This window comes from Molothrus ater, chromosome 4, assembly GCF_012460135.2.
Source record: "Molothrus ater isolate BHLD 08-10-18 breed brown headed cowbird chromosome 4, BPBGC_Mater_1.1, whole genome shotgun sequence".
In the NCBI taxonomy this organism is placed as follows: Eukaryota; Metazoa; Chordata; class Aves; order Passeriformes; family Icteridae; genus Molothrus; species Molothrus ater.
The window spans coordinates 32,703,737-32,727,241 of NC_050481.2; the positions used below are offsets into that span (position 1 = coordinate 32,703,737).

The window sequence follows — 23,505 nt, forward strand, 5'->3', positions numbered from 1 at the left end:
TTGAACTAAATGACTTTAAACTTTCAGGAACAAGGCAGAGTGCATTTTTTCTACCCAGACAAAAAGTATTACTTGATATTTAAAACTGATTAAAAAAATATTCTGGATGGAATCACTGTTTATGAGGAGACAGAGGATAAACTATATGCACAAAGGAAAATGCTGGGATAAGTAACACTAAAAAGGAAAACCTCTAAGAAGCAGTTTAACGTATGGTTTAAAACTATAAAGAAAAATTAAATGCCCTTACTTAATAGCACTTTATGCGAATTTTTTAGTAATCTATGATATCCTTAAGACTATGTGTATTTGAAAAAGACAGAAGAATTACAGTATTTAAAATCAGTAACACCTGATATAATTTTTAATTAGAAGGCAAAGTGTCCATAGAAAAGCATATTTTCTTCTTTTGGCTTCCTCCTATACTATGGGTATTCTTATTTAATGGCTGGAGTGTAGCTGAAATCTTAAAATATTTCACTATTTTCTGAGTTTAGATTCTTTGTTAAGAATTTTTTTGTGATCACTAATCACAACATTAATATCATTCTCCCTATTCACTGTCTGGTACTACAATATTTTGATGTAAATTTAGTTTGTTACTCAATGGATAGTGAAAGGGAAAGCCATGTTACAGGTAAAGTGTTATTGGACTCTGTGCCATCCTGAATTTAGATACTAAAAAATCTCTGATGAAAAAAAATATTTATTTTTTTTTAATTTAAAAGAAACACTTCATACTTGTTCTGGTCAGTGTGAAAAGGAATATTCAAAAATTATGCTTGTTCTACAAGCTAAGTGGTTCTTAGGTACATATAATGGTTCAAACACTTATACAAATGTGAGGGTCACAATTTAAAACAAAGATTGCCTTGCACAACAAAAGAAGACACGACTGGCAATACAACACTATCTGAAGAGTTGTTGAATTTCAACCTGTAGTTCACTTGTATAAACTAATACTTAGAAAGATACTTAAGAATTACTGAAGCTTAGAATAAAAACAGGAGAAGAGTTTCGTATTTACATGCTTTCTATTATATGCCTATGTGTCAGGGACAAAAAGGTTTTGAAGAATAAAAGAATGGTTTGGAAGTATATTGATATGAAAAAATTTGAGTGGGAATACAATGCCTTCGATTCCCCAAAAATTTGTTATTCAAATGGAAGTATATTTGGAGAAGCAATGGAGAAATTTAATTCTCTTATTTTCATCTTACTAAATTATCATGTCTCTGTAAAGTGTGTAAATCATGATGAATCTCAATGAATTCTCAATCTCAAAAATCTACAGTCTGTAATTGAATCTCTAAATAAAATAAGGTCTAGTAGATCTTAAAAATAAGTTTTCTAATAAAAAATAATAATAAAAAAGCAATAGCAGTATAATAGCGTTAATGAAACCCTTAAAGAAAAATCACATTTGTTGAACTCCGAATATTTACTCCTTGGCACATTTAAAATGTTTAGAAAACCAGAAGAATACTCTGTGGAACACCAGGTAGTGTGTTGGACATTCTCATCTATGTGTGATGGTCAACTAAGTCCTTCATTTTTTAAGATAAAGCTCATCAGATGTTTAGGTCTTCTTGAAGAAGGCTTCATTTATGTACAAATATTTCTGGTTTTTTCTCCATTATGGCAAGTAGTTAACCAGCAGTTCATCCCCTCCTAGGAGGCCTCTAGCCTTGGAACATCATAGCTTTACTGTGTCTCATGCACTCTGATTTACATAAGTAAACAAAATGAGGGCAAGCATGAAGAATGGGAACACACAATCATTTCTGCTATCAGCACAAGGGAAGATGGTACAAGTAGGGAGATTTCTGTTACAGAACATCAGATTATGGATTCCAAAATTAGTATTAAAAATGATGATGAAAAATAAAATATTTTAACTTCTCTGACCTTAGCCCAAAAGAGAAGTGCCATGGCATTGACTGGAATTCTCCTAGACCCTGTGTTTTAGAGTTGTGTGGAATTCTCCTAGACCCTGTGTTTTAGAGTTGGTTTGAAATCTGGAACCAAGGCTTGTCTTCATCACATTCTGAGCTCAAAACCACTGAAGATTCCTGTACTAAACTGAAGATTTTTCCACCTACCTGGAAGAATTAGGCAAACACCTCTCTTCAGTGAAGTAAATGAAAGGTGTTCTATTTGGGTTTTAAAAACAGTCAGAAAGAGATAAATCTCTCTTCATCACAAGACTGGGATCATCCAAGTTAAACAGTTTAGCAAAACAGGTAAAGTAAAAGCAATATTTTGTGGAAATGTAATATGATTTAATATGATGATGAAAATGATTAATCATTTTAGCCAAAATTTATTTGAGCATCAAATACAACTCCAAAGGTCATGCTGATCTTGTGGGAAAGAGGCTCACTCCCACAGCTAAATCTTGCACTTAAGCTTACAAAGTAAAAGAGAACAACATATCAATGCCAGCAGGACCAGGAAAATTATTATCTCTCTACTTGGCACTGGTGAGGCCTCACATTGAATACTGTTTCCAGTCCTTGGCCCATCACTTCAAGGAAGACTTTGAGGTGCTGGAACACGTCAAGCACTGGAGCTAAGGGAGGATCTTAGAGACTAAGTCCTACAAGGAGCACTTGAGGGAGCTGGGGTTGTTAAATTTGGAAAAAGAGGAGGGTCAGGGGAGTCTCATCACACTCTACACCTCCCTGAAAGGAGGATGTAGCCAGGTGGGGGTCAGCCTCTTTTCCCAGACAACCAGTGACAGACAAGAGGAAACAGCCTCAAACTGCACTGGGGAGCAGGGGGGGGGATGAGGTTGGACATTAGGAAGGATTTCTTCACTGAAAGTAGTTAAACATTGGAATGAGCTGCTCATGGAAGAGAGCAGTGTTCAAGAAACAACTGAACATGGCACTCAGTGCTGTGGTCTTGTTGACAAGCTGATGTTCATCAAAATCTGGACTCGATCTTGAAGGTCTTTTCCAACCTCACTGATTATTTGATTCTATAGTTCTAAGATAACACAAATACCACCCCAGATGTCCATCTAACTGGAAATTCAAAGGACCCAGGAGCCACTGAATGGTGGAGGAGAGGATATGGAGGTCCAGCCTGAAAAGCATTAAATTATGTCATTCTACTCTCAAAATATAGGGAGAAAGTTTATTTGGAAACAGCATCCAAGTACACTTTACAAGTGTATCTCCTTACTTAATCTTTACAGTCAAAATAGAGAAAATGGATATTTATTTTCAATTTTAATTAGAACACTTAAAAACTAATTTTCCCTAACTTGGAGACTTAGCTCCTTCCCTTCTCATTTATGCAATAATTTTTCCTTTTTGCTGTTGCTTCTACTTCTTTGCAGTATTGGCTGCAGCATTAGCAATTATTTAGCACAGGTCTACTGAGATGAAGGTCAGAGGGGAGAAGGGAATCTTCTTGTGGAAGATTCCAGGAAGTTACTGGGGTATGGTGAATTTTGGTTTGCTTTTTTCTTGAATCTTATACAAGGACGGTACTGAAAAGTATTACCAGGCAAATACATTTTTTTTCTCATAGGTTTAATGACAATTAAAAGGAAAGCATATACCTAAGTTTTCATTACTAGAGAAAAAATATAGAAAGAAGCATTGCAAAATGAGAGAAGTATTATCTATCCATGTGTAAAGGACACATACCTTGAGAAGATTAAAAATAAGAACATTACCATCATGACTAATAACAGGAAACTATTTTTTCATCTATTAAAATAAGAACAAGTTTAATATTCATAAGCTAGAAGAAGCAATCTTTCATGCATTAGTTCTAAATAGAAAAAAGCAATTTCAGTATCTTTCAGTCTTTTATCAGTAACTGAATTTGTCATACTTTGTGAAAGATAGCTCACTGAAGACAGTTTTAAATCATTTTTAAAGTAGTGGCACACCAACAGGGCATTTAACCCATTAAGAGGTGACAGGCTGGAGAGATTCAAGTGAAATAGTATTTTTAACTCCTGTTTATGAATTTTTATCAGTAGTGTCAATAGATTTTTGACACATAGTCTTGTTAGTACTTTCTCTGAAAATTTCTTATTATTTAAACAAAAAAAACCCAAAAAACCTCTGTCCGCCACCCCCCCAAAAAAACCCCATCAACATCCTTCAAATCCAAACAAAAACATAAAAGCCCTTGAACAATCTGGAAGTTGAATTACCTGTGCTAAGGAATGTAAAGGAATGTTAAATGATGATCTCAACTCTCAGGTTACAAACTTGTAGGAATCTCTTCCTTCCTTAATGTAACAAGGAAATAGCTCACCACTGCTTTTGCTGCCATTACTGCGTTCTGCATAATGCCATACTCACTGACTATAAAACGAAATGCTCCTAACATCAGCATAAGTAGTATTTCACCCATTTCTTCCAAATTTAATTATTGTGATGCCATGAAGAACTGTAAGAGCTGGTTTAATTTTTTTAAAATTCCAGTATTACATAAAACGGACTGATAGCATGTGGAGGTAGGAGTTGAACACCCTCTGACTAGGTTCTTTAAGAGGTTCCACATTAGGAGGATTTAAAGCTTAATACCAAATTTACTTTATATAATTGTTGTTTCATGACATTTTGATTTCCTAGAGTACAACAGCAGCACACTGAAATCACAGCAGAAGCACAATGTAGCTATTGCAATAGGCAGCTGAATCACCATGCAAACACGGTTCCCATTACCAGTCCCTCTATTCTCATCACCGTGGTGCTGGGTGTGTCAAGCCACCAGAAAGGAGTACAAGGGATGAACCAGGTCAAGCCCATTATTCTCTTCAAAGTTCATTTTAGTAGCTGGCCAGTTTTCAAACTCAACCTTAGGTTGAGCCACACACACACACACACTTTCTGCCCCCATGCTGCTCTGGCTAGCTCAGAATTAGTCTCCACTAATTATCTCAGCAAAAGCTGTTTATACAACCTGATGACTCATGGTACAGTTGTGTATCTAAGCCAAAGTTTACTTTTCAGTCCCCATAAAAAATGCAGCTTTCTTTACAATAATTGGTCATTCTTGATATTCTTCCCTGAGCTCATTATTTTTGCCCTTCTCCTCCAAGTCTTTCTCCTTTGTGGGGAGATTGGTCACAGTGAATCTCTGTCAGTGTGGTGCAAGTGCAAAGGTTCTCAACTGCTGGGCTCCATCTCACATCTCTCTAATTAGTGTATGTATGTACAGAATGCCTTTTTCCTCTCTCTCACCTCATATGCTCTATCTTGTCGCTTTCTGAACTTGGCTGAAATTAGGATTTTTAGATACAAAGTTTTTACTAAGTTGTTTTTCTCATTTAACAACAGTATTCACAAAAAATTAAGTCATACTTATGGATCATTACAGCTAAATAATGCTTAAATATGCCTTTTAAAAATTCTTGTGTCTGCATCTTAGCTGCTAACCTCAAAACAAATTTATCAGTAGCATTCTTTAGGAACTGCTTAAGATGAAGACCAAAATGCAAAGGATAAACTGATGGGAGGTGAACAGGACTTGGTCTGTGTTACGGTGTTTCTTTTGAAGACACGACCTTAGTTATGACATGAGCTCTCCTGTCTAAAATTGATTAGTAACTTAACAGATCATTTTATTCCACTACTGAATCATAGTATAAATGCCTAGAAAAGATTTACTAGACAGTCTGTGACTAAGGATACACTTAAGTGGTGGTGTTCACATTTGGACACATACTCAGATCTTACCTAAAATGGTTTTCTCAAGTCCTCCTTCCCTCTGCCATGGCTATTTTTCAGATACATCGAAAGGAGCACTTACCTCTGCATGTTTCATCCTGTGCAAGTTCTACAATCAGCTTAGGATTTCCTGGAATCCAAGAAGCATGTTCCAGATTACTAATGAGAATGTTCTTGATTTAAAGTGAGATGTTCCGAGCTAAGGATTTCAAGTGACAAAAGATACTGCTTTTTGAGTTTTGCTTAGGCCATACTTTAGCCCAATCATAACACTTGCAGGTTTTACATTAAACTCAATCAGAAATTTAAACAACTAAAACAAATTAAGTCTCCATCCCCAAGTTGTAATGATAGAATCACAAGACAAGTGAGAGTTAAAGGGCACTTGGCAGGTCTCTAGTCCAACACTGCTAGTCACAGCCAGTTCCACTAAAGGTCAGATGGGCATAATCCAGACAAGTGCTAATAAACTCCTAGGATGGAGACTGCATAGTCTCCATCTATGAGCAACCTGCTCCCATGCTTGACTATCATCACAGCTTTTCCTTATATCTGGCCTGAAACTCTTGATGTAATTTATGCTGCTGTCTTGTCCCCCTGCTATGCATAGCTGTGAAGAACCTAACCCTGTCTGTTTTATAACCTCTCATGGCTTCTGGCAGGCTGCTATTGGACCTCCCTGGAGATGTTGCCTCTCTGGGTTGAAAAAGCCTCCTTACATCATCTTTCCTCATAGAGCTGCTAGGAAAAAATGGAAACAGGTTCCAGCTCTTCCCCTCATTCAGATTAAAGCTTTCAGTCAGGCCACCTGTATTTGAGAAAGCTGAACTTCAACTCTAAGAGCTATGAAAGCAACCATGGTGATACAATATTTGTTTAACTTCACTGAAAAAACAACGGTGAGAAGTTGTGGCCATTATTTACACACAGTCTGGACAGTATTGTCAAAAAAGAAGTAGAATTATTGAAGGCAAATAATAATAATAATCACGTCACTCAACCTGCTGGTCATGTCTCACTTGATGCAGACCAGGATGCAGCTGGATTTCTGGGTTGCAAATGCACACTGCTGATTCATATTGGGCTTTTCATCCAAAACCACTCCCAAGTCTTTCTCCCGAAGGCTTGCCTCAACCCATTACCCACTCAGCCTGTACTCATGCTTTAGATGTGCTAATAATGAGATTGTTGTATAAGATGAGCTTTGCTTTGTAGCAGCCAAAGGAAACTTCTCCTTGAGCTATTCTAAAAAATTTTCTTTCCACACTACATATTATTTTGCATATATATATAAATACATCTATTTTCATACATCTATTTAAAATAATAGGTGCTTTTGAATAGTTAGTTTTACTTGCCAGCTCAGTGGCTGATTGGATGATTCACCAAAGTCAGGACTGTTTAAAATTTATGGGATTTATTCTCCTTTTGTCAAGCATTTTCTACATACAGAACATTCACGTGGTATAAATTACAGAACAAAAACCGCATGAGACAGACTACTGCAATTGAGTAACAGACAGTTTACATGATTATTGTTTGTTCACAATGGAGAGGAGTTCTTAAAAAGGAAAATAGATTTAGTAGCTAGAAATGTAAGCAAATTTTTATCTCAGTTAAAGCTACTTACCAGGAGGTTTGCTCAAGCTAAAGAGAGATCTACTGTACCACACAGGGCAGAATGCTCAATGCACACAAGATTACAATGCTAGAAAAGTCCAGATTTCAAAGCAATTTTACACAATCTAAATTGCAGTAAAACTTTTTTAAAAAAAGATATTTTTTTCTGATTGCCTTCAGTAAATGGAGGTCATTTTAAGAGCTTATAAGCATTCTTTAGCAAAAACATAATAAAAATAAAAATACTCTCAAACTTCTAAGTCATTGCTCTGAGTCTGGATAGATGTTCATTGCTGGCTTTCTATTGACTTGTTAATCTACTTCTGGGAATCTTATTTTTCCCATTTACATGTTTAACCAGTGTTATATTAGAATACTAAGTAAACAAACTATAAAAAATACAAAGTTTTTGTTTGTTTTTTGTTTTTGTCCATTTTTTTGCACTAATCCAGTTGGATGCAAGAACTAGAAAATCTGTTGAGCTAACCAAATGGTTTAACAAATAGGAATCAATGGTACAATGAATAAGCAAAAATGTCATCTACTGGTCGTAGAATTCAGTTCTTTGAATTCTCATTTTCTTAAAATGCATTTTCTTTATGTTTAATTAACAGTTTCCTCAATGATATAAGTGAAGCTTTGTGATACCAGGTTTTAAGAATGTGGTATATTCTGAAAGGATGTGCAATATTTCTTTTCAGTAGGCTTGAAACTCCTTGCTGACAACACCCTGTGATAGCTGAAAAACCTAGTATCTATTATTTTCTAAAAAAAGGTAAAGCTTCTGCAAGCAGCTTTCTCAACTAAGACACCATAAAAATAAACTCCAAAATGCAGTGATCAGAAAACACTGCAAATACAATTTTTTTTTTCCTGTCCATGTATGTTGCACAACTTGTCACCTGGAATTTGATAGCAGAACTTTCTTTCCAATGACAAGCAATCCTGTAGCCACAGTAGGAATAGAATTTTATAATTTCTATGTTTGTCTTTCTTGTGAGACTTTCGCTTCAAGGCACAAAAAGATTTAAGAGTGGACTGGACAGGACATAACATTTCAGCTTAAGAAGTCAAAGACTGTTGTACAACAGCTCTTGTTCTGTGTCTGAAGCAAAAAACCCCAAAATTTGAATAATATTTAAGTCATCCATTTACAAATGCAAAGTATCATATTAAATTTCCTGAAGCCTTTTTGATTTTTTTTTCTTTTTTTACACTAATTTATTATACTTATCATCAATTTCAATATTTAGTTATTTCAAACAACACAATCTCACCTGATAATTAATAAGGAGTACCATTATCAAATAGCCATCATTTTTTTAGTCACTTTATGTGGAAGCTGATTCAAATTGTGTACAGGTCAAAGAAAAAACAGGTATAGAAGGGCCTAACAATTTAAAATTAAAATTGTGTAAATTTGAAGAATGGTGTAATTTAAGTGCAATGTACTGTAAGACTATCAACTCAGTAAATATCTAACACAGATTCTTATGCTTCTCCAACCCAAACTACTGTGTTGCCTCTCTCAACTTCGGTGATTTCACAATTTAACTTATTGAGCCGTCCATCCAGGATAAACAGAGATTCCTTGGAAGGGGTCATGAGATACTGACCAAAAAGGCCACTGTCTTTTATGAGACGGTTCTTACTGTTCCAAGGCCATTCGCCTGCCTTCATGGGTTCCTTCAGACTCTTCACCATCTTCACCTTGCCAGAAGAGAGCTCCATGAAGAGAACATCAGTTTGTGTGCTGGAGCTGCAGTAGACATTGTATTGATGAGCTTCAGTGAAGGATGGCTGAAAAGCTACATCAGATATGTGCAAATTGGTGTGAATGTCAAATGCATCCTGTATTTCTCCTCTCACTGTTATGGACTGGATCCTCAGGAGGCCTTTAGCATCATCAATGCTGAGAAGGTAGTGTCCATCTGGAGAGACGTGCGGCGTGCCCGTCACGTCGCCGTTGTATCCGATCACGGAATCAGTAACGCTGTCCACGATGAGCTGCGGCAGGACAGCCCCAGTGGTGTCAGGCTTGCAGCAGATAAAAAGATATCCTCCAAGATGTGTATAAGCCAGTGACTCAGGAATGCAATTATAATCCTTTAAACTAACTGTCTTGATGTATGACATCGTTTCTAGATCAATTTTCTGGAGCATGGGCTCGTCCTTATGAAGAATATATCCAAACCTGAAAGAAAAAGCACAAAACCAAAGTCAGAGCTACTGTGTGCATAATATATGAGTGGGGAAAGATACCATGAGCAAAGGAGATAATATGTGGAGCAGTGTATTGCTATATACCTCAGCTTCAGATGTTTCAGATATTAAGCACTTTATAATATTTTATTTTTAGTGTTGTAAATTAGAATGTATAAAAAAATGCCTAAAACCAATTTATTTGATTAATGGGAAAGTTCTTTTTTCCTACTGACACAAGGGAAAAAGCAAACCATTACTTTCTATATCTATTCACATCTAACTTTTACAAAAGCCAGGAAGGAGAAAAAGACTAAATATCAATAGATACCACATCCTACGTATTTGAATTCAGTTCATAGAGCTCTTCGACTTACTTGGGAACACCAGCTTAACCCAGCGCTCATTGTTATTCAGATCATTATCTGAATCTTCCTTATTTTAATTCAATAGAAATGAATATCATAAAAGGATTTAGGTTTATGCCTCCTAATTACCCAAACACCATATTTCTTACAATTTCAACGATCCTTTATGCTCTTACATACATCAAGAAACTTTCACTGAACATGAATAATATGGTTACATTTTAAAATCCCAGAGCTGATTGACTGTAACCTTTTAATATAAACTATATCACTATTCTTTAATGGTAACATATATGTTCTGACTGCACAATCAAGTGACTATATATATATATGCAAAAAAGATACTTCTAAATATAATGGAGTCATCTGAAAGTATATTAGCTTTACTTATCTAAGTAGCTTACACAGCACTTTCCCCAAACAGCTGTTTTCTTTTGGCACATTTCTCGGCACTTTCCTCTGAATCTTTGATCCTAAAAATGAAGCTGCATGATCATAAATCTAATCTAAAAATACCTTTCACATCCTTCTGATATAAAGCCATATGACAGACAGAATGTTCCAACAATTGAGTTGACAATAACACAAAATTTTCACACTATACTTGTAACCCAAGTGTACTTACGAATCAGTGAGCCACCAAAGAAACAGGCAAAAAACGTTTCAGGACATTGTTCAGGCAGTTCCTCAGCATAAGGTAGGGTGAATTACATTTGCACTTTCTACTGAACTGATGTAAGAACACCTAATTTTAGCTCAACCTTCCAAAATCCTTGCATACTGCTTCAGTATCATAAAAGCACAGAACTGAAGAACTATTTCAATTGTTAGGGACCTTAGGATTTCATTTGGTCCAAATCCTCCCCAAAGAAGGCTCGGTGTGAATCACACTGTCCACAATTACAATTTGATCTAATTATGAGATCCATTTTGTCTTTAATTATTCAGCTACTTATAAATACATTAATTCAATCATCTTAGTTAGGAAAATGTGAGAGCTTTTTTAGAAGTTATGTCTGGATAATTTACTTAAGATAATGTTACTTTTCTATTCATGAGGTCTGCTGTTCTGACATAGAAAAAGATTAGGATCATCAGGCAGAATTTCATTTTCAGGTTTTTTGGCCACATGACATCTATTTCTTAATCTTTTTGGGTAGCCATAAACTCATTGACTCCTGGCTTCATTATTAATTAGTAGTGTTTTCCAGATATAAGAAAGAGGCCTATGCTGTATTATGTACAAAATTGTGCAGTAATAGAAAAGGTTAAATAGGTAACAACACTGACATTTCACATCTCCATGTTTAATAACCAGTGTTAGACACATGAGCAGTGCTTACAAAAGGACAATAGAATTGGCTTATTGATTGTGTTTTTACATAACAATGTAGAGCACAAATCAGTGAACTATCCAGTAACATCAGTATTCACCAGAAGATGAGGGGAAAATACCTAATTTTAAGATCAATGTGATGACATTATGACTGAATAACCTAATTTTAAGCTATTATAATATTATTTAATCTATTTTAATAAGAGAACACAGTGCAGAGAGTCTTTGATTTAACTACTTTTGATCTCAATTTCAGTTGCAAACACAGAGTAAGTTTTTTTTTTTTGAGACTGGCAAGCTGACCTTGGGTTTGAAAACGCTACTTTTCTCTTTCAGCATACCAATATATAGTCATGGGAAAAACCAGGAAATCTTCTTCTTTAAAAGTGAAAGAAAAGGCTCTCACTGAGTTGTTTTTAGCTTACATAGGTACTAAGCCACAGACATATATCCAAGTGATATACATGAACATACACCAAATCCATACTGTGATTTTGAAAATACAGCAGTCATCATCTACATGATTAAATCTATAAATGCTTTTTAATATTTGACCTGTTGTTTTCAGAAACTGTATTAGAAATAGTAATAAATTCTCTTCTGTAAAAAAATCAGTCATTCAACATTTTAATATATTTGATACATTTTATTCTATATGTGTTCATCATATTTCATGGTATCTTTATTTAATTCAGGAAAAAGTCTTAAAATTTGACTGTATGTTTTAAGTTGCACTTTAGTTTCTATCCTGCATGAGAGAAAACACAAGTAATCTTTTTTAAAAAAAGGTAATCCTTTTTTAAAAACCCAAATGAATTCTTAACCATTTTCCACCGCAAAACAAATTTAAAAATCTAAATAGATATATTTTAAATTGGTCAAAAACTAAAAAAATTTTTTTTTCACTTATTTTTCATCAAGCAAGAAGAAGAAATTTTTGTGCTGCTTGACAATTCATTTTTTTCTAAAGATTATTCCAGGTCATAAAAATTACCTTCTTCTTAAGTAAAATACAAATGCAGAACAAGATTATCATCAATGATCTAAATCAGCAAACCTTACTTGCTGATTTAAATTCTGATTAAAATGAATTATTTAAATCAATTTGATTCAAAGAAATCTGCCTTGCTTATGATTATTTGATTAAGCAGTGTTAATGATCAATTTATGTGATATTTTTTGCATCCAAATGTTATTGATTTCAAGAGGAATATATAAGTTACTAATCTTTGTTTCTCAAATGTTATTCCCAGAATGTATGTTTTTGAACCACAGGTACACTTAACCCATGGTTACTTTGGTTCCACATCGCCCTGTTTTTTCAAGTTTTTCTAAGCCTTCTGATGTTTACATTCTTGTAACAAACTTTCTCACACACTTTATGTAAATAACTTATTGTTTTGCATTCTTTTATGAAGGAAGAGAAATTTTATAGACTATTAGTTTGTCCAGTGCCGTTGGAGAGGTGGCACTGTCACCCTCCAATCCACTGTCACTTTTGGAAATCTATAAATGTTAGAGTCAGAAATAAAACTTCCCTCTTTTTTACCGTAGAGAGCTGCGTGTCTGTGTCGTTTTATTTTGTGTCCTATAGCGACAGGTTACATAAACTCTTTGATTACCAAATGTGAATTTGTTGTCTAAGGTTAAAAAAAAAAAGGTCTTGTCTATCTTCCCTAGGGGTAGCATCAACTGCACATGTGGAAAGACTCACGTTTGGCATCTAGCCTTGCCCACAGAGGACACTGCCATTGGCTGTGGCACTGCAGCTTCTCATTACCTGGTGGTACCTTCTCTCACACAAATCCCTAAACTCAAAAGGTTTGCATAAGCATTCCCCAATGCACGTCATCAGGATAAATTTAGCTACTGTGGAATAATTAAGATTCTTTAAATGTTTTTTGTTGACTAACCTGGTTAGTGTGAATGAAATATCCTAGGAGCCACAGAAGAATGTTGACGTAAACCTTCCCACTAGCACAGACAGATTTAATAAAAATTACGCTTGTCCGCAGCAAGGGTCTCCAGATCTCCAGGCTTAGTCAGCAAACACATTTTAAAACAAACCAGCTGATAACATAAAGGTACTAGTTTCTTTTACAGCTTTATCTATCTCTTCTTAATATTTAGTTCATAGTTCAAAAAGCCACAAGTAAAAGGTTTACAGTATTGTGGACAGACTGTTCCTGGGATGTAAACAGTGGTTCAGCTTCAGTAATTGAGTTTAACTGAAAACTATTGAAACTGGCTTCAACATTTTACCCACTTTATCTGATGTTGTATTTATTTTTATTGCACTTGAGAAATTTATTGTCCCTTGCTTTGGAGCTATTAAGGAACTTGATTTTATATGCTACAGCAGCTAACCATATGTATTCTGATAATCAGTTATACCTGAATGCCTGTTTACAATGTATCTTACTTATAAAGTGTGCAAAGAGCAGTTTAATACGTTTTTTTCAGTGATTATTTATTTTCAACTCACAATTATTTACAGCTATCCATGCTATTCATTGCATTCTATTTACTTCTGAATTGTAAACAAAGGTTTGGGAGATAGGCTCTCTTTCCTTCCTTAGAGAACTGTCTTCTCTAGCCCTGATAAAATATAACTCCATTTTCTTGTAACATTAACATGCAAAAGACTTTTTGCTTTATAACGTTTTCTAGTTCCAACTTTAAAAAGTCACTGCTTTGGACACAGATGTAAAATTAGCCCACAGCGTAATGTTTCTGGAGCTGCATACACTGAGAGCAGTTATGTGAGCAGAATAATGTATAGAACATACATAGCAATGTATAGTTACTGATTTCAAAGCACTGTACAGATAATACAGAGGGTAAAGAAAGCTGAATGACTGGCCTAAGGCTATATAATAATCCCTTGGCATAGTCCAGGTGAAATACAGGTTATCTAAGGCCTAGCATGGTTTCTAACCTATCATGCTACAGGTTGCTATTGCGACTGAGGTACTAAAGAGACAGATATGAGAAGAAAACATATAAAAACATATCATTTTGAGTAAGAGTATACAAAATCACTCCATCAAAATAATGTTTTTGATTACTAAAAATAGACAGAACTTTGGACCTGGCTAGGAGAGAAGTTGGTAGAATTTCATGAAGGATCTACCCTTCCCAAAATCGGGAGTATAGCTGCCAAAAGCAATTTATTAGAACTAACAGGCTTTTATCAGTACTACTGTTTAAACAATTCTTTCTTGGCTGTCATACTTCCTGCAACATTTCAGTGCTCCAATTAAAATTCAGTAAAGCTGGACAGGGATGCAAATACCCTAACAGACCAACAAAACAGATAAAAAGAAGGGGGGGGGGGATAATTTAAAGCTGCCAGTCTTCTTGGGTGTAAAAGGATTTAGCAAGCTGTGTGTTTCATATGTTTGTCTGCCTGTCTCAGTGAGAGCTGTGTGGCTGGAGTTTTGAGAAGCTGAACAGATAGAGAGAGATCTGTTCCTGTGCCTGTGAGGTTTGTGAGGCTGATTCTTAGTCTCTGAGAATTGCTAGGCAGAGGCGTAAGGATGGAAAAAGTAATGAAGTTCTGGAGGGAAGGTACAGAAGGGAAAAGGGGAAGTGAAGAAAACTGATAAGAAAAGCTAAGAATTTAATGTCTTGTATAGTTTAAAAAAATACAAACCCAACAGAAAGAAACAAAGAAGGAGAAAAAATATACTTTTGTTACCTAAGTCAAGAAAGTACTTCCCAAGCCACTGGCAACTGAGGAAGGTGATAAACAGGTTTTTTATAGGGACATATGTCTGTCAGGTTAGATAATTTGTTCCTAGTAATTTTGAAAGAATTGACTATCTCTTAGTATTTTAATCAATCTCAGAATAACAGGAAAATTTAGAAAGTCTGAAAAAAAAGGATTGTTGAATATTCATAAGACAAAGTCAGCTATCCCAGCTAAGCTGAACAGCTTGATGCATATCCAAGGGAAATAATAAAATAGACGATATGAGAATAAGTTACAGAAAATCATGAATATAACACAGTCAACATGGGTTTATGAAAAAATAAACTTTGTCAGACAAACCTAATTTAATTTTTTTATTAGAAAACTTTCCGAAGGTAACTGAATATCAGGAGGGCATAGCTTTCTTGGAATAAAAACTCATACCTGAAAGAAAAATAATTTATCTGTAATAAAATGCAGTTGTCAATGCAGAATCATCATTCTACAGGAAACTTCTTGGTACAAAAGCTGATACTTCATAAAATTTTCACAGATGATTTGGATGAAAATGCTTATGAATGTCCATGACTCTAAGGTTGTAGATAATGACAGTAAAATCATTATAGTCAGTTGCTCATTCAAGCAAAGTGTGTTCAAAGGTGGCCAAGTGTAAAGTTGAGCAGCTTCATGCGTGAATGAGGAATGTATGACATGAACACAGAACATAGTACCGTAAAAAGTAGCAGCTATAAAAGGAATTAATGATCAAAGCAGACATGCAAATCAATATGAAATCTGAGTCTAATGAGTCAAAAATAAAACCAAGGCCCATAAGCCTCTGTAAAGTCCTTAAGGGTATACCAAAAAAGAGGTAAGAATAATACAACACTACAACACACTCACTTCAACACACCTGTATTCTACACTGGGGAGACTAAACTAAGAATGCTTTATGTTTGTTTTTTTTCTCTTTTCTGCCCTTCTAAAAAAGGAATGAAAAAAAATTAGGGGCAAGGAAAAACTTGAAAATTATTTGAGGAATAGAGACTATGGTTTTATGCAAGAGTCTGAGTCCAATATAAAAATGGTTGCATACTGAAAACAGAAAACTTTAAATTAGGAATAGGTAATTTTTCCTAACAATGGGGACAACATACCATTGCAACCAACTACAATAGACATGATAAATTTTCTGTGGTGGGACTCTCTAGGTAAAGATTATACCACTATCTACTTGGATAAGTAGATGTAGCTTCAAAAATATCAGATTCATTATCTGAATCACTAAATGAATATTTGGAATGTTTAAAACCTAAAGGACATGAAGAAGTCAGAGAAAATGTTCTCATGGCCTCTCCTAGCTGATGGATATATGAAACACCATTTTTCTGGCTTTGTTCATATAATCAAAATTGCATAGGTACAGTAGATTTTTATCTTATACTACTCATTCTTTTGATGGTGAGATATTAACCATCATAAACTCATAGAATCATCAAGGTTGGAAAAGACCTTTAAGATCACACAGACCAACCACTCCATATTACCATATCATCCAGACATGTCTTGAATATCTCCAGGGGTGGTGACTACACCACCTCCCAGGGCAGCCTATTACAATGCCTGAAAAGAAGCAAACAAGTGCTTTAAATCTCATGAAATGTTTGTGATTGGACATAATCCCTTAGCTCACAGACATACACACTTGTAGAAAGCAGAGGAGTCTGCCCTTCTGCAGACCTAAGGTTGTGATGCCACTTTTCCATCCACTGTATAGAAAACAGCTGTTTTTTTAAAACTTGTCTTACACTGTTTCTGACCTTAAGTAATGGTGAAATTCACACGAGTTACTAATAACATTACAATTACCAATCTTTTATACACACATATATTTTCAAAATGAGCATCGTCCTTGACAACACACTGATCTCCAAATTCAGAAGGTTTATTAATTGCTTGTAATATTACAACTATAAAAACTTACTTTTCCCAAAGTAATTATCATAATTGCCACTATCTTATATTTCCTGAAAAACAACCTGAAGACTCTCATTGCCAAGCTGCCAAAGTAATCCCTATAGCAAATTAGATTATTGCTCTACCAAAATTAGTCCTCTCTCTTGCTCTCATCAGATTATCAAATGTCTCAGAGTGAGGGAAATCTTTTATCAAATCTTTCTTTAGAATAATGTGCTCACAAGAACTTGCTCATCACTGAGAAGTAACTTATGACATGAGGCACCAACACTAAATTCATATATTAAAAGGTATCAATTTTAGAAACTAGGTATTATTATGACACATAAATATTGCCAGTTTTTTACCTGCAAAATTCCCATCACCTTGAGTTCCATTGTTTGTAACAGGTATAAAAGGTAAAAAACCAGATTTTCCTTACATGCTATGCAGCTTTCACTTATGAGAAAATGTGAAAGTGCAGATTATCATTTCACAGGATTTATACAGCTGGCTCCCTTTCACTGCTCAAAATAAATTATTCAATCACTATTCTTTAAGGTGTGGCATTTTCAAACAAGAAAAACAAACTTTTGTTAATGTAGAAAAATAGTTTATTATGGTTTAGAACAAGTAATGATGGTTTTACATAAAATTTCTCTCAACTTCTTATCAAGTCTATCAGCCTACTAGCATTGACTCTGGCAAAGCTCAAGAAGAGTATTTTGCTTTTCAGGAATGAACAAAACATCTTTTTCCTCTCAAATATCTCACTGTTCTTATATATCTATTATATCAATGTTCCTTATAGCTATACCAAAAATGCTTTGAATGTCATTAAACAATTTAAAATGTGTGCAGCTTCCTGCTCTGGATTTTGTGGGTTTGTTCAAGAAAGCAGATTGCAATAAATGAATTAGAAAATGTATTGTAGAAGTATCATTGGTAGAATGTGCTATGCCTTGGTAGTGGTAAACAAACCTGCAAAACAGAAATGTGGCTGAAGTCTTTAGTGACTCACCCAGTTCTGTGGGAGGTTTCCTGGTTACAGAATGTCACATTTATGTGCATAATTCTCCATCTTCATCACTGTAGTATCTAAGTAAGTTTTTTTCCTATTTTCTATTACTGAGAAAAGGCTTAATAAGAAACTTATTCCACAAGATCACTACTTGTTGCCTGAACTTCAGCACCAGCACATTTTAATATCTCTTTGCATATCTGAGAAGAGTGGACTTTGTTTACAAACCAAAATACATAGCCATTGCACAAGGAGGTTGTTTACTGTCAAGCCTTTTCTGAATTAATTTGATACAGTCACAGGGCAAACACTCATCCTGTGAGTTGGTGTATTTCACGCTGGCAAGAATTCTGCTACCACTTTGTTATCACTGTTAATAGGTGTGTAGCAAAAGCATCCTTAAGCATCTGTGGATTCCTCTTTGGACCCTTCTTCTGTCACCCAAATCCTATGGGACAGAGGGAGGGATAACAGGGGAAAAACTCCACACCAGTGCTGAAATTGCATGAAATATCACTCTTTCATACCTGTGGTTTACTTACCACAGAGTTTTAATGGAGGTATGCATTATTTGATATGAAAAGAGCATGTTACAAAACATAAACATGCATATGTGCATATGAGTATATCTATCTATCTATATATATATATTAATATATATATACAGGTATAATATCAGCTTGCAGTTGAAGTATAGGCAGAAAATCACATACTAGGGCATCCCTCCTTTCACTGTTTTTTCTTCTAAGATAAGAAGTGGAAAAGTAAAAATAATTTTTGCCTCACATATTCTGGGCCTCTTTCCTAAGGTTCCAAATACTTTCACTGCTACTCTGCACAATCCTGTATCTTCCAAATTTTCCTATAAAGACCTCACTGATGCTGATTGACATCAAGTAGTAGTATCCTTGAAAGCGACGACTTTTCCTTTTCCTCTTAAAGGATAAGCATGCTCTCTCTCTTCTTTGGATTAAACAGAAATGCTTTCATTTTCAGTTGATGAACTGGAGAGTTGAACGTGTATATATCAGTATCATATATCATTTAGGACAGCAGTGCTAGATCTCAAGCCACACAGAGTTGAGTTCTGGGGGGTTCTGATAAGGATTTCAAGTAATACACTGGGAAATTTAAAAAGAAAGTGCTGTTTAGATTAAGCACATGTGCAAAATCAGTTGTCTGCCACAATGACCAGTTTAATTTTAAGTACTGTATTTTTTATAACCTGTTCTTTTCATCAGTTTATTAAAAATTGACATATGAGCCAGAAAATAAAAAAAAGTCTTAACTGTATCTCTTCCAGAGTCATACATACAAAACATATCAATTTGTTTATATTTATACCCTTATTGCTTTGAAATAAACAAGAAAAAAACAATTTCTTCAGTTCTAATCAAGCACAGCTGCTTCCCTCCTCTTCAATCATATCAATCATCAATAAGGAGGATCAAGAATTGCCATTACAAATGTACAGCCTCACCACAACTCCTTAGTGCAAAAATAATTATCCACAGGCTGCATTCCTCTTCTGAGGACACCTACATTTTTATGCACAACTATGTATGTCTAAATATGAGCTGAAAATCTAAGCTGCTATTTTTTTTGCCAGCGGAAATCTCAACCACACAGTCAACAAAGTCCAAAGAATTTTTTAAAATAACCAGTACCAGAGGCCTGTAGGGGAGTGAGAAATACTGTTTATATACTGTGTGTTTAGACTAAATCTCCAGTAACCATTGCAGGAGATAGACAGCTTACACCCACAGATATACTGCATTTTCACATCTAAATCTAGGTGCCTACAATCTGAACCTCACACTCACCATAAGCATCCTCTCAGCATAAAAACATAATACCCAAATGTAGCCTCATAGAACTTTGCACATATTTGGGCAATTGAAGCTTAAATGACTGACATTACATCACAATGTGACTAAGAGCTAGAATTACACATGAAATGTGATTGTCTGTTTCTCCAAGCCATTATAGCAAGTTTAAGTATCATACAGCAGCAGGGGCTATTAAAGGTTGCCTTTGAGGTCAGAAATTCAAACAACTGATTCAAGGAATAGCTAGCGCTGCTGAAAGTGCCTGCATAGAGTGAAGAATGTTACATAAGTCTCCATGCAAAACAGCCCTAGAAACAGATGTCTCTCCCAGAATCTTCAGGAATCTCTGAAGATGATTTTCACCTCTCTCGAAGCATAGCTTTAACAGAAAACCATCACTTTTCTTTCCACAAAAAGTATAATTTGCCAGCCATTAAAATCAACTTCAGTACTTTTTCAAGGCTAGAGAGTTATCAAACATACAAAGAGCACCTCTTCAGTCTGCCTTTCATTTTTGTCTTAGGGTTTTGTGGAGATCTAAGAAGTGTGTGCATTTCTTATGTATGAGTTTTCCAAGAGCGACTTTGTTTATCACAATATCTCAGTGAGCTGTTTTCATGACGCTACTGAAGTACTTGGAATACTCTGACAGAGCTAACACCACTGCAAGAGATGGAATCCACTTCAGACAATGAATTTACAAAAGATAACTAACATTTTTCAAGAAAACTAAATCTAACAGAATGTGGTTAGTAACCATGCTATATGTACTGATTTTAAAAGTTCAGGAAATTTCCTGGTTTATAAAGTAATGATTTTTAAATGAATGATTTTTAAAGTGTTTCTGTGGACAGGAACTATAAAAGCTGTGCAAGGCAACAGTACTATGCTACACAACTTTTCCCATCCTAAAGAATGGGTAACACAGGAAGAAATTAAAGCCCACTGAGGCACAACTAGTTGCGTTAACTATACCAGAGTTAGATCCAAGCTGTCTTACCAATATTTATTTTCTTTATCATAGTGTGAAATGCATACTGGGTTATTGTGCAAAACACCCTAAAGCAAAGGTCACAAGAGAAAAACAAAGCATGAAGAAGAAACTCAATGCAGGACTTAAAGAAGTTCTGTACTAGAAAAGTGCCAGTCATGTGATTTCTGACGCTGCTTCTTTAAATTTGCAAGGTGCCATTTTTTTCCCCCTCTTCCTTCAGCTAGAGCAACTTTGCCTCTTCCATGCAAACATAGCCAAGCAAGATGCAAGTGTGGAGCTGCCAACAGTTGGCAAATTAACAACCTGAATTCCCTATGCTATTTTCTTCTTTTAGACAAGCCATATATACTGCTTACCACTCCAGCTGCAGTCAGTATAAAAGAGGAAATATCTATGCATTTTTTAAAAAGATGAACTAGAGAAAACATTTGGGATTTTTTTTTTCCTAAAAATGAGGATAAATTTAATTTTTCATTTATTTTAAAGAATATATTAACATAAAATTTTAAGAAATGTAAGAATTTTTGGGCAGATGGATGGCCTTGCCCTAGAAGATGAGGAGAAGGAGAAGGATAATATAAAATCTGATGTCCTCTATCCTTTCTGGATTTGGTCTACCCCAAGAGATTACCCTTATGAAGACTATAGAATTTTTAAATCTGAAGTCAACCACTTTAGGAAAATTATGTTCTCAAAATAGAAAGCAAATATAACAGAAGAGAATTAAATAAGCTACAGTCAAAATTATCCATACAAGAAGCAAAGAGCAGTATTTTTGTACAAAAGAGAAATTTTCTAACCCAAATAATTTTGTTCAAGAAAAAAAAACCCCAAACTATTATCTACTTTATCGTGACTGAATAAAAATTTTGTTTAAAGCCTCCCAATATTTTGTGCTTAGAAATGGGAAAAAAAAATAAAACCCACAGAACATAAGGCTGTGGGGCCACTCTTATGGAAAATGATTGATTTTAGAGTAAAACAAGATCATCACTATAATTCTGTTATATAAAGAACAGAATTTGTTTGCAGGTCTAGTTTTCTAAAAATATTGGCTCTTTTATCATACTTCTACTGGGGAAGAAGTTCTGGATTTTGAAAACTCAGGTTTCAAAACACAAACATGAATGTTTGTGTTCTTATAGAATTACACATTAAAAATCTCATCTGTACTTCTCCAACTAGAAGAAAAAAATATCTATTTAATAACAGGTAACCTTTGAAATTTACAGTGTATATGGGATGAAAGAGGAAAACTAATACATAGCCAGATATAACTTGCTTTCATTAAAATCATTATTATTATTATGTGCATTAAGCAATACCTTTTCATGATAAAAATAGATGGCACCAGAGATCTAATCAATCAAAAATCATAAGTTTGCTTAATAATACTGATAAAAATAGATATAGGTTTTCATAAATTAATTTGGAAAGGAACTTAATATTCAATTGTAAGTCATATGAATGAAATGTTTAGATCTATGGGAGCAGACAGTCTTAGTAATGAAAAAATTCCTGATTAGATCCTCAAGTGTATTGAAATATAATTGAAAAGGACATTGCAAGGGCTGGGGGCAAAAGGAAAAAAAAAACCAAAAGTAACCTGCTGTCCCACACAAAGGGGATAACAAGTGCTGAATATCACCTGAGAGATCTGAAAGTGATCTTTATAGTAAGTATTCTGAGATTGCAGAGATTGATATTCATAGATCAGTTCTGAAGATTTTATTATTTTTTGATATTGCTTTTTATATACTTCATAGAAGTGAGTATGGTGTCACTATTTCCATTCTTAGTGAGGGAGCTCAGTGTAGAGAGGATTAAATTAAATGTCAAAGACTCCACAGTCAATGATGGTCAAACATACTAAAATGATTTTTTTTTCTCTCTTTCTTTTACTCTCTCAGCCCATACTGACCATTATTTTGAAAAATAAGGATATCAAGGACTTCAAGACAGCCACGCAAGACAGCTGGGAAGAAATATTTCATATGGGCTTGAAGGAATCCTGACAAGTGTTATGTTTTTAGAATAAAGAGATCTCAAATTAAGCTTTGTGCTCTGAGATCGAATACAAAAAAAATCCATTACTAGACAATATGTAACAGAGATAGAAGATAATATTATAAAATAGATAATTTTATGCATTAGTAAGCTTTCATCTTCTGAGTTTATTCTACATCCTATTTAATACAATGGGCTCTAGATTAAAAAATGAACACAACAAATTTAATGCTGCTGAGCTGAAGTAAATGACATTGTAAGTGTCATCAACAAAATCCTCCCTCTTATTGGGATACTTTTCACTAGGGTGGAAAAACCAAAAGTGATGCAATCTTTTAAGCATTTATTTGGAGAAAGTCTATGCAAGTTGTCTTCTGTAACTCTGCTGGACAAATCAAGCACTTCTTGTGGGAAGAGACGATTTCTTTTAACACACTGCACAAAGCCCAGGACCTCTGACCTTTAGTGCACATTTGCACAGCTTAGGGATAAACTCTGAATTTTTAGGGTACCAGTGATGCAGGTGTCTATGAATTGTTTGAGGTCTCCCTGGGGGAGCAGTTGTAAGATGTGTATTACAATAAGTTTTTTAATTATTTCCAATTCTTGTCCAATGATGACAAGAAATAGTCCAAGGAATTTTAGGACAAAGGGAAGTAACTTACTTTCTACATTTTTAGTATCCAGGAATATATGAAACTGTTCATGTTATATCATAAAGGAGCCAACACAGCAAAAATCTATTTTTAGTGTTGGCAGCAAATGCATTTTTCTGTCTC

At 34.7% G+C, this 23,505-nt stretch overlaps 1 protein-coding gene across 3 annotated transcripts in view; it reads right to left on the reverse strand.

The window, feature by feature from the left end:
• Positions 1–7,099: 7,099 nt before the first annotated feature.
• Positions 7,100–23,505, reverse strand: part of FSTL5 (follistatin like 5) — a 275,951-nt gene continuing 259,545 nt past the window's right edge. For all 3 annotated transcript variants that reach the window (XM_036382231.2, XM_036382232.2, XM_036382229.2), the window contains one exon: positions 7,100–9,513. In XM_036382231.2, coding sequence (XP_036238124.1) covers positions 8,811–9,513 — 703 coding nt within the window. In that variant the 3' untranslated portion in view covers positions 7,100–8,810. The remainder of the gene's footprint in view (positions 9,514–23,505) is intronic.